General features: G+C 39.9%; 1 protein-coding gene across 1 annotated transcript in view; it reads right to left on the minus strand.

Annotated features, from left to right (window-relative positions):
- Positions 1-7917, minus strand: part of LOC108072999 (uncharacterized) — a 28469-nt gene extending 20552 nt beyond the window's left edge. Inside the window, exon 1 of the mRNA XM_017164450.3 lies at positions 7545-7917. Coding sequence (XP_017019939.1) covers positions 7545-7562 — 18 coding nt within the window. The 5' untranslated portion in view covers positions 7563-7917. The remainder of the gene's footprint in view (positions 1-7544) is intronic.
- Positions 7918-12180: the final 4263 nt, after the last annotated feature.

The following is a 12180-nucleotide window of genomic DNA, read 5'->3' on the forward strand; positions in this document are numbered from 1 at the left end:
CTGGAAACCCAGTCATATTTTCCGGAAGCACCAGAGAGCCAAGCAGCTTCTTGGCCAGAGACTGCACTTGTCCTTGTGTGTTACAGGACAATTATCGGGCGACACAAATTGCAATTGCCCGAAGCTGGGGGACAATTGATGGGCAGCCATTCATTATGTCCTGGCCAACAGGACAACAACAGGCACCGGGGCAACGCACACAAAAACGATTTAAATTCTGATTGAGAAGGCGGCCTGCCATTCAATGGCTCTTCGTGGGGTTAATATCCTTGAGGGGCCTCAACTGCTGACTCAAATCCTGGCAAAGAGAAATCTGAGATGGTAAATATCCTTTTAAGGATAAGCTTAATTACATTGGGGTAAAGCCGGGTTTAGAAGCTAGAGAAATTGGGTTTTTTAGAGAGAATTTTATTTAATTTCAAGAGGATATGGTTATGGAAATACAAATGAAGTTCTTGCCGAAAGCTATCTACATATCTTCCCATTATATTTTCCTCGCTTTAAAGATCCCCATATATTCTGAGTAATTATACAGAGTTTCTTCCTCTCTCCTCTTTCCCCCTTCGCACAGAAACCGGAGAATATTTCCTTCTTCTGCCACACGCGTGTACGAACTTTCCAAGGATAACGTCACTCAAGGCGTGAGATGTATTCAAGCCTCACAAATGATGTAACCTGCTGCCAGCTTCACCAGCTCCTCCAGCTCCATATTCCCGGAGAACTTAAAAGTTCCAGGGAGACGTAGCAGCAGATCCATATAGTCACACATTACGTCTGACCATAAATTCCAATTAAAGTCGCCAGCAAAATGCGGCAAGTGCTCCATTGTAGCGGTGGTTTTGATTAAGTATACGCCCCGTGGCAAATGCAGCGGCAGCCAGGCAATAGCTGAAGCCGCATGTGGTGCGTTCGCTGCATTCCAATGGCACTGGCAACCGGCAACCGGCTACTGGCAACTGGCAACTGGCATTTGGGCCCATCTGCATTCCCGGCTTTTCGATTCCCATTTCAATTCATCGGGGGCGGCACACAGGCACAGTCACAGGCACAGTCACAAGCGGAGGCAGAGGGGGCGTGGCCGGTCGAGTGGAGCGAACTTTTTTGGCTTGCCATGTTGACTTTGCGTTTAATTGTTTTATTGTCCGCCAAGTGTTGGCCATCACACACACAGTCACACACCCAAACACACAGTCGCTCTTGAAGTTTGCTCTCCGGCCGGGTCTGTCGTTGACCTCGTTGGCGAATTCCCGCCTCGGGATGACTACCAACGCTTTTCCTCTCTTTTTTCCGCTTTTCAGTTCGCTGAGTTGTCGAATTCAGAAGGAGCGGCGACGGCGGCGGTGGCGGAGGGTCCAGACCGTCGCCTGCTGTCTGATATACGAGCTTCTGGCGGCTGCACAAATTATGCCAAGTGCAATACTTGAGGCACTGGCCAGGATTGGGTGTGAAGTAGGCGTGGCATGGCCTTTGCAGGGAAAGCAGATTGGCGGCTTTAATTAACTTGGTTGCAGGAAGAAAAATTATAGTTAATATTTTAAGAAAAAAATATAGAGGTAATAATCTTTTTAAGCTTGAAAACATTAAGAATATATTCTTCCATTTAATATGAATTTTTTTAAAGGTTCATTTAATATTCCCCTCTTTTCTCTCAGTGCTTAAAAATCTCATTATTCTGCTCATGTTGATTCTGCAGATAAATTCATACAATTTCGCTTTAATTTCAATTTTTATTAACAAGCAACTTCATTACGAACTTCAACTGCAAGCAAACAAGGACACACACACAAGCACACTCCTTCCACCTCCTTCCCGCTTGTCCTTGTAAAACTGTGGCTTTATCCCGGTCTAAGCTGGCTTTAACAGGACATTAAGCCGACATATACACATAATAAACGCTGCTGCATGTGTTTGTCCTGCGGTCTCTGCAGACGTAACAAAAATATTTGGCTTTTTGGCCACTGCAACAAGCACTGGCTTCCAGGTGGTCAAGCAGACAAAAGCCAGACTAAAAACCAAAACAATATACCAAAAGTAACAAATACAAAATACCCAGGCAGCAGCATTACTTTAATGGCCATCCCTCTAACTCTGACTCGATTTTCTTGGCCAAGGTAAGCAGTTGCGTGCCGGCCATCCATAAGTTTCCTGTCCGTTGGCAATCCGGTCACATAGTCAGCCCCCACTTCTTTCACGAATGCATACACAACACAGTTGACTTGTCAGCCTGTTAATTTGCTAAATAATTTTCGAATCCGCCCCGCCCTTTTTAGAACAGTAACTCAAGTTGGCACGCCTCCTTCGAGGAGCGAACGTGCCAAATATTCGGGATGCGGATGTGTTTTGGTCAAGTTCAGGGAAATTCCAAATATGTTGGCAGTACCTTGATGGAAAGTTGGGTACTTTTAAGAGGGGATAGAGCTTATCTAGGTGCTGTTAAATGAATATTAAAAACTCAAGATTTAATATCTTTACAATTTTAAAGAGCTTAATAAACATATTTGCTCCTCAGGAACCTTGGAATATTTTACTTTTACAAATCCTGGCACTCTTTTTAACCCAAAACTGTACCCTGTACCTTGCCCATCACTGACCAAATCCTAAGCTTAGCCTAATTCGGAAAGGATACATCCTCTGGACAGGGGGAGAAACTATTTATGATTTCCCAACACGATTCGTCCTACACCTTTACTACTCTTTCGTTTATTTGTTTGTCGTTTGCTGACTACGTGAGATGGTTTGGTTTGGTTTAAAAAAAAAAGGAAAAATTGCATGAATCCTGTGTCCAGAGCCCAATGTCCTTCACACACACACACACTTACACACGTTCATCAATTAGCGTTGAAGATTTAATTGTGGCACGTGTGAACTTAATTAAATGGCATTAGTTTGTGTAATTGTAGTCACGATAGAAACGAGTCCAGCCCAGCCTTAATTATGGGGTCCTTCGTCCTGCCCCCCCCCCCCCCCCAGAAAGTATGCAATTAAAGTGCAACTCTGGCAACTGCATTTGCATTCCAATTAATTTTTGAGCACACGCATGCAAAATGAAATTTTTTCGGTTAACTTTTGTGTGGAAGGTGCCACAATATATACGAGTAGTAGCAGCAAAAATTGAGGTTTCGCTATTATTATTTCACCAGCACCCAGCACATAGCTTAGTTTACTCGTGAGCAGGGGCAGGGCGGTTCGTTCAACTTTAGTTGCATTTAATTAGCATTATTGTCATAGCAACGGCAGAAACTATTTGCGGTGTAAATTAACTAGGCACCCAGGCCAGGGAGAGGGAGATTGAGTTGATTACCCCCGAATATCCTTTGGAATTGAAACAATTTTAATTATATTATGCACAGCAATTGTTATTAATTGTGCTGGGGCAAATTACTGAGCTGCAATTTGAGGTTTGTGCGTGGTTCATTTCATCAGGTCAACTCATTTGCTAGCCACATGTTTCCGCTTGGCAAGGGAAGGAAGGGATTTTGTAGGCAGCACAGGAAGAGCCAGAGTTGATTGCACAAATGGTTAAATGTACAATGCTAATAAATGTACAATTGTTTCTGGTAAGCACTAAATCTTAAAGGTTTCCTTTTCCATTTAAACAAATTTGTCGGTTATGTAATAATGGGGTTATGACAACGAATGTAAGCTACAATGTAGTGTCATAATACCTTAAAAAAATTAAGTTTAACTTCAAGACAAATAAAACCTCTACAAGATCAATACTCAAGCTTGTTTCAAAATTACTTCCGAATTTAAAGAGAATGTCAACTGAAAGTGACTAAATATTGTCCTAAGTAATCCCTAATCCCTGCTACACAATATAAGTGAAGTAAGTAAGCCAACAAAAATAGTTATTGAGTCCGCAAATTGACATAGAATTTAACAATCAATTAGCAAGGATTTCCCAAGAAACTACATCCCTGACAAGCCAAGCTTGAACTCTTAATTAGTAAAACATAAATGTTTGATTCCCCAATTCTCTGGCCGCAAATGTTTTTCCTAAATCCAAAAACACGAAAATTACAAGCCGAAACACGAACATTCATTTAAAGGTTGGCTACTTGGCAGGAGCTTATGGCTTATTGAATGGCAGGACTATGCTCTGTGCTCTATGCTCTGCAGTCTGCTGCCAAAAACATGACCACTGAGAATGAATGCACTTTTCCCCGGACTTATTTATTTAACTGACATGTTTTTTTGCTTTAGACAGGAGGAGGAGGAGGAGGAGGAAACATGCGGCGAATGCTAATCGGGCAATTTGTGCTATATATATCCGATATAGAGCCAGTTGTGTGTGTGTGTGTGTGTGCTACGACTAGTTAAGCCCGTGCTCTGAAAAGGACTTTGGCCAAAGCCAGGGGGGTATGACAGGGGGGGTCAACTGCAAATTATTATGGCAGCAAGCACGGCTGAAATAATAAACAATGAAAATGCAGCTCTAATTTCGGGTCATAATGCTCTAAAATTACCTGAAACGACAAACAACATTTTTCGGCCAGCCAAAATGAGCCAAAGAGCCGGCTTATTTAATTTCGCGTGAAAGCTATATCGTTGTTGTTGCTGTTTTTGTTTTGTAGCCCCGAAATTTTAGTGGAAACTCTTGTCACAGCACTTAAATAATGTAAATATAATTTGGCTGTTTGAACACATTTTATGCCCGCTCATGTTTTGTTGGCCAAAATGCGCTTCGGCCCGTTAGGGTTTTGGTGACATGTTTTTGTCCTTTCTATTTGGGCCACTTTGGCTGCACTCAGGTGACAATGCAACTAATTACAGTCAACAATGCGGCTAGGGGCTATATAGTTCTCCATACCCATTGCCATTGCCATGTTAAATAAATCAGAAAGTAATTAAAACAACATGAAATGCGACTGTGAGTCGCACTCACAGCTTTGGATGCCGTTTGAGTTTCTGTTTCAGTTGCAGTCGCAGCTACTACAGTCACTGTTGGCTTTTCCGCTTCTGATTTAGTTTCAGAGCCAGTTCCAGCGGAAGCAGCACTTGCCTTCTACTGCTACTCGTTTAGTAAATAAAATAGAGAGAAAAATAAGGGGTAAAAGCATCGAATATATTAATACCCTTTAGGAATGTATTGGATAAATAATTATAAAAATCTTGTGCCATTTAAAAAGTTTCTTATTTAAACAAGGTTCTATAACAAGTCCTAGGCACACTTCACAGACTTAATTAAAGATTTTCAGGTACCAGAATCAGCAAAGGTTACTGATGAGGAAGGGTTGAATCCACTTTGAAAATTCCTTGAATGCATATATGACATGACAAGTGTACTTTTATATATCCTTAATTTAAAACACTTTAACTGCTATATCTTAAAATCAAAAACTTTATAGAAAACTTTAAAATATTATTAAAATAAAGTTCACCCATCAATAATCTGTCAAATAAAAAACACTATGTTCCATTCAAATTAAAAGTGCTTTCTCCTGTTATAAATTTTTGTACTCCCTCAAAGTTTCTACTAAAACTTATAATGTCCCTTTCAAGGGTATAGACATAACAAGGACAACAATGACAACCATCGGGAAGTAGGAAACGTGGCCACAATAACAAAACACACAACTGGGAATAGAAGCTGCTGGCAGAGGGAATGCAAACGAGAATAGGAGCAAAAAAAAATCAGTAAAAAAGTGGATGCAAAATAAACTTAATTTACGCTTATTTGCGCTGACAAATGTTTTCGAAGGAGTGCAACTTTTAATTGCAAAATTTATTTCATTTGCTGAGGCAAAGTAATAACAATTGCCACAGCAGTTAGCCCGGTTAACCAAGCGAATTGTTAATTGAAAACAAAGTTTATTGTTTATCGGTTATCGCTAGAAATCCCTTGATGATAGTTCCACATCGCTGTCAGTTTGTTTTTTTTTTTGGTGGTGATAATTACGTTGAGCATGGCACTTTGCCCGAGGGCGGCCATACGTCATGGAAAGCTGTCAATAGAAGGCAGGATTTATGGCCCAGTTTAATCAGCATCCGGCCACCACCATAAAATGCGAAATCATTTTTGCCATGGCCAGCATAAAGTTCTTCAAAGTGCCGAAGCAAGAAATGTACATTAGTTGATGGGGGGGAAAGTGTTCTCACACTTTTTGTGGGTAGTGTTATAATACCCGGTACATTATGGGGGTGCATAAGGGTATGTTAGATTCATAGAAGGGATTTTTTATATACATATTTATCTTAAATAAGAAACATTAAAAATTTCAATTCATTCGGAGAAAAGTTCTTCTCAAAGAAGAGATTTTAGTTTATTTTTTTCAACCGCCACAAAGTAGGCAATGCTTTTTAAGCACTGAATAAAGGTACAAGTTTCAAAGATATTTTTCTGGTATTATAAGCCTATTCTATTTTCTTATTTGACAGATTTTTAAAAATTAAAAAACCGTATATCCTTTATTATTGTAATAAGACCAGTCCTCCTCTTTCTTTTTCTTTTGAGCCGCAAAAAAATATGCAATGCTTTTTACCCACTAAAAGCCCGGTATTCCATGTTCGGATCTCACTTGTTTCATTTTTTTTTTCATGCTCTTATGCCGCAGGCGGAATTTTCATTAAAGCATTTCTGATGTCTAATTTGCATATTTTTGCAGCTGGCCGAGTTGCATGCCGACACTCTGAGGCAGGCAAGTGACACGTTAAGCATTCAAAAATGGGGGAAAGTGATAGGGTAACGAGGGATGGAAAAGCGGGCGGGGGAAAACTCAGCAAGAAAAGCAAGGGGACGGCGTGTTGCACTCGAAAGAAAAGTGCAAGCCGGTTTTTGTTGCCGCCGCCGACGCCTTTGCTCGGCGCTGATGGCCAGCTGTCAGTGGGGCGACGCCTCACATCCTTTTTTGGCTCAGATTTTTGGGGCCAGGACAAAGTGTCGAGTGGCAACACTAATTCGCATGCTGCCCGGGAACAACAGCAACAGCAACCAACGGCTGTCAGTGAACATGCAAAGTGCACACACACACACACACATCTGTGTCCTGTATCCTTTATCCTGTGTGTGTTTTTTGTTGGATTTTCAGCTAAATTTGTGCCGTCGCTTTTTGCGCTCGCTTTTTGTTAATTTCCAATTTTCAAACCATTTCTGTTGCAACGAGGAGAGTGTGTGTGGTGTGTGTGTGTGCCCAGCTGTGTGTGTGTTGTGTCTTCGGTCAACATTTTTGGCTCATGGCATTAATTCAATTACTGTTTGCATATTGCCAGAGATCCCAGGGAGAAAGGGAGAGCGTGGGAGTCGAGAGCTCATGTAAGTTTCATCGTCCTGGCGCTTTTTGCTCCGCTTAAACGGATGCAGCTGGGCACAGGATGCAGAGGATGCACAGTATGTAGGATACATGAGCTGCACACGCATCCCTCAGAAAGGAGAACCTTAAATTGCGGTTCAAATTAGACCAAAAATCTGCACAAAATTTCAGGAAACAGTTTAAACTCTTCAACCTCTTAATATTCTCGGATTTACTGGAATATTTCTTGTATCCTGTATCCTTTTTCCTTTCCCTTTTTATCCACTTTTAAAGAATATATGCAGATGTACTCACCAGAGCCTTGGAACACATAACGGATGTGAGAAGGATTCAAGTCTGAATTAGTTTCCCTGATTGCGATATAAAGCCTATTTTGTTACAAAAATGTTTTCCTTTTCGGAGATCCTTTTTGACATATTCCTTTAAGGACGAAAGACGGTTTGCCATGCACTCGACACTGAAACAAATTTTTGCAAAAACTCCAATAAAACCCCACCGTTTAGGGTGATCGCGACACGTTTCTATTTCGAGCTTTTGCCGCTGCAGCCGTTGGTGCGAATGAGCCACCACCCGTCAGATGCTTGGCCATTTATAATCTGGCCCAGAAGTCAGAAGTGGTAACTGGTAACTGGTAACTGGCTAAGCGCCATCGCCGGACGATGCTATTGTTAGATATGCCCACCTGTTGGCAGTCGGTAAATGGCCAGAAACGAAAGAGCGATTGTCATTGGGAGCGGAAAAGCCAGCGGAACGCTCAAACTAATTACTCCACTATCACAGGGCTTGTAAATACAGTGGAGGGTGGAAAAATAGGAGCGTTAGGTGAGGCATTCCTGCTACTTTGTTATGCATTTTTTAAAAGGGTTTTAAGTTTAACAGATTTTGTTATGTATTTAGCATAAAGAACATTTATTTATATTATTTCAGAGGGTATTTTAAGTTTTGTGTCAATAGCACAGATGATCTTGCCTTGTCCGCCTGTCCGTCAATTTGTCCGTTCGGTTTTTAATTGTAAGTTTCTTGGCATATTTCTCTGCAGTTTTATTTGTATAGCACGTTAAGTAAAATATATAAATCAGAATAGTATGAATCGGACTATTATATCATAATAGAAATTAAAAAAATTTCAAGGAAAAATAAAAAATCTGTAAATTAATAAATAAAAAATTAAAAGAATGCATAGACTTATACTTATAAAAGGATAATATTTATTTATTCGCAGTTTTTATAAATATATATATTTTATTCACTTTATTAAACCTTTTTTAATATTCCTATTGGTGTACCGCCCACTGTTAGCTTCCGCGTAAGAAGGATAAAGCTGAACGTCACCGTGGCCATCGTCATCGGCGGCATTATATACAGAGAATATATACAGCCCATATATTTATGTATATATAAAATAGTGTGCAGCGGTGGCAGCTAACTGAGCAGTGGCAGCCTGCTTATCGCCACTCGCCCAGCCGACACAGAGAGCGAGGGAGCGAGTCGGGAGGAGTCGACTTCTCCCACACTGCAGCGGAATATCCCGGCGAGCCGATAACATTTGAATTTTCGGCTTGATTTATGGCCATAACATGGAACTAACTCCCTGACATATCGGAACAAGCTACAACAAAAAGCGGGCACAACAAACGCTGACGCAGTAGACGAGATCACACATCGGAATCGAGTCATTATTGGCATATTCATGACTACTGGCTTTAAGTCTCAAAAATATTTTCCTGATTAGAGGCCTGGCTATTTGTTTGTGTTGTTTTGTTTGTGATTCGAGCAAAAATTCAAATATTTTCCAGAACATTAGCAAATGGCAACTGATATGAAATGGAAGTTCTCTCAATTAATGCAATCGAAAAATTTCGTTTCTGTTCCGGTTTTCTCTCTTGTCAGAAACACAAAGCCAAAGCAAATTCAATTGACAGTCTTTCATTGTAGTTTTCCAATTTTCACAGAACTTTTTCCCTGCATTTTCACCTTGGCTACCGGGTATTTCATGTTTGCTAAATCATTTTTATGATCTTTCTTTGTTAGTTGCTATGCTTCCTGCTATTTTGATGCTCTTTCAATGGTTTAGTATTTTTGCTTGCCAATTCTGGATGATTTTAATTCACTGAAAATAAATGAAACTATAAAATAAATGTTTAAATATATATATATAAATATATTTTAAAATTTGTAGTAAGTGAATATATAATCAAAATATTATTAAACTTATCAAACCAATTAAATTTAACTTATATATTAGATATCAAAAGGGTTTAGTTGTTTGAGAGTGTTTCTCTCAGATTTCTAAAGCTTAAATTTTACGAGAGCATTCCCCTGATGAAGTTCATCTCTCTCTGCTGGCTTTCCTCATTTTCATTTCTCTTGGGGAGCAGTGAACATTTCTCATAGCTGGTTCACATATTTGCCAAGCGTTTGCTTTTGGGTTAAACGCTTTTATTGCATTCTGCAGATGCCAATGTGACGTTGTCGTTGCCATTATTGGCTCTGGCCCCGCCTCGCTGCTCCGCCGGTCCTCTCCTGGCTCCTGCCCTCCACTTACGATCTAATAAACTTTACATTTGTTTGGTTTGCAGTTTTTTTCCACTCAGACTGCCGGCTGATATTGCACAGTCTGGACTGAGTTCTTTCGTTTTTTATGCGCTTCGCCGAGTGGTAGAGCCCTCAGAGCTACGCTCCATTGTTGACTTCTTTTTAATGTTCTAGTCCTGGTTCTGGTTCCGCTACTGCTCCTGCTCCTTGTGGCTTTTCGACTCTCTGTCGCTGCTCACTCATTTCATTTTCGGACATTTACTTAGTCCATCAGGCCTTCCCTTCGTCCCTCCACCTTCCCGCTTTTCCGGCGACTTTGACATCTTAAAGTTTATCAAATAGTTGTGGCAACAACTTCTGCTTCAGCTTTTGTGTGTGTGTATGCTTATATTTTTCTGCGGTCATGCCTTGTGGTTTTCGTCTCGTTTCTATTTATTTATGCAGATCTCGGTTTTGCCATAAACTTTTGCTTTGTTTTCTATGAAATATACAACGGGGTTATAGTTGAGATGTTTTTTTTGTAGATTTTTCTGTTTTGTTTTGCTTTTGGTGAAGCAATTAAAAAGTATTATTTCGGCGGACAACCCTACGTATACGTAATTTCCAGCTGTTGAAAACAGAAAGCGCTTGGAAATATTTTAATTGGAGTGATTTTATGGAGGGTTTGTAACTGTTAAAAAGAGAATTATAAGGAGAGAGCTGAAATTTTTTAAATTAAATTGGAACTAAAGTAAAAGTATGTGGTTTTATTTGAGAAATATTGGATTGTGCATCCGGGCGTATGAGTAATATTTCAAAATGAGTCCATTTTCAAAGGTTTTTCTAGCTTTTCAATAGAGGTTTCCATGGCTAATCCCAGAAATCAGTTATTTAAATTAAATTTCTAATGTAAATATCCCTATCTTATTATTCAAAAACTTGGAATCCTCAATAAAACTCAAAAGAACCATCATTGTTTCAGGACAATATTCCCATTTTGCCACCCGTAAAGCTTTGCTTTAATTAATTTCCCGCTGCAGTCCGTCAGATATTTGGATTACACCACCGATACCGCCTGCCCCCCTAATCAGCGTATAATCTTTATGGTGAGTGACGCACATCCACGCATTCCCAGCCACAGTGGAAGCGGCATCCAGGGGCAATCAAACGCCCACCGGAATGCGAAGCGGTGCACATGCCTCGGCGGAGCATAAATCACACAAAACTATTCCCTGCTCCGACACTTACACGGACGCTTATCGGGGCTTTTGGGCGAATGATTGCCACTGCCATTGCTACCCAATGTCTATTTTGATATATATATACATATATCTATATAGCAATGTCGGCTGCCCTTCAATTTTATTCAATAAGTCCGTTTATGACTCTCAGCCACACTCCTCTATCTCTCGCCCCATTGTAACTAATATCGAACATGCGTTTTAATTGAATTTCACGCGCTCCTCATAAAGTTACAGCGTGTCCAGTGCCCAGGATTTTATGGCTGCTCTGCCTGTGTGTGTGGCGGGATATTTATATCTCCCCATATATATGTATATATATAGGGAGAGAGTATAGCTGGCGTCTCCTTTAATTGCCTCGCTTCTTGTTATGGCGAATCGTAAAATCCAGCTCTGTTATTGCAGTGTTCCTAGTTTATAATAATAATAATAGCAGTAATAATGGGAAGAGACATCGGGGCGTATACGTTATATGCTATATATGTGCGGCAAGAGCTTGTAAAATTAATCGAATAATGTATTACCCGGAATTGTTCATTAGCTTCTCTTTGCCCTTAGCTCAGTGCAAATATTAAAGGTCACCTACACCCCTTTTTTTTGGACGGAACTTGTTTGGTTTTTAATTATCAGACAATAATTGCAATCGAAAAATTGGTTATCAACTTTCAGTTGGGCCAAAGGAGAAGCTTGTTATCGGCATTTGATGACATATTTGTGGATTAGCGATAAGAGGGGTGTGAAATTGATGTCGTCAGTTTGCTTGGTTGATTTTTTGCAAATTAAATATAGGAGAATCTTGGTTGGAATCTTAAATAATGTTTAGGGAAAGGCTAAGATATTATAAGGGTTAAGAAGAAGGGTGATTTTACTTATAAATTTATAAACATATACATATTATATTATATGCTAACTTCCGGATTTTAATTACTAATAAATCTACCCTACAGAAAATACTCCAGTTCCCTTAGCAATGCTTGAAAATGATATCTTAAAATCTCCGTTTAATCAGCTAATGTTATCTCTACTTCCTCTTAAATATAATTTCCCTTTCCTATTCCTACTCATATCCCAATAATAGGCACTTTCCTCATTTAAGATTTTATATAGCATTTCCTTCTCTGATTTCTTAGCCACTCCAATTGGACTCGATTGCCTCCACTTATGTTATCAAGTTT

This window comes from Drosophila kikkawai, chromosome 2R (genome assembly GCF_030179895.1).
Source record: "Drosophila kikkawai strain 14028-0561.14 chromosome 2R, DkikHiC1v2, whole genome shotgun sequence".
In the NCBI taxonomy this organism is placed as follows: domain Eukaryota; kingdom Metazoa; phylum Arthropoda; class Insecta; order Diptera; family Drosophilidae; genus Drosophila; species Drosophila kikkawai.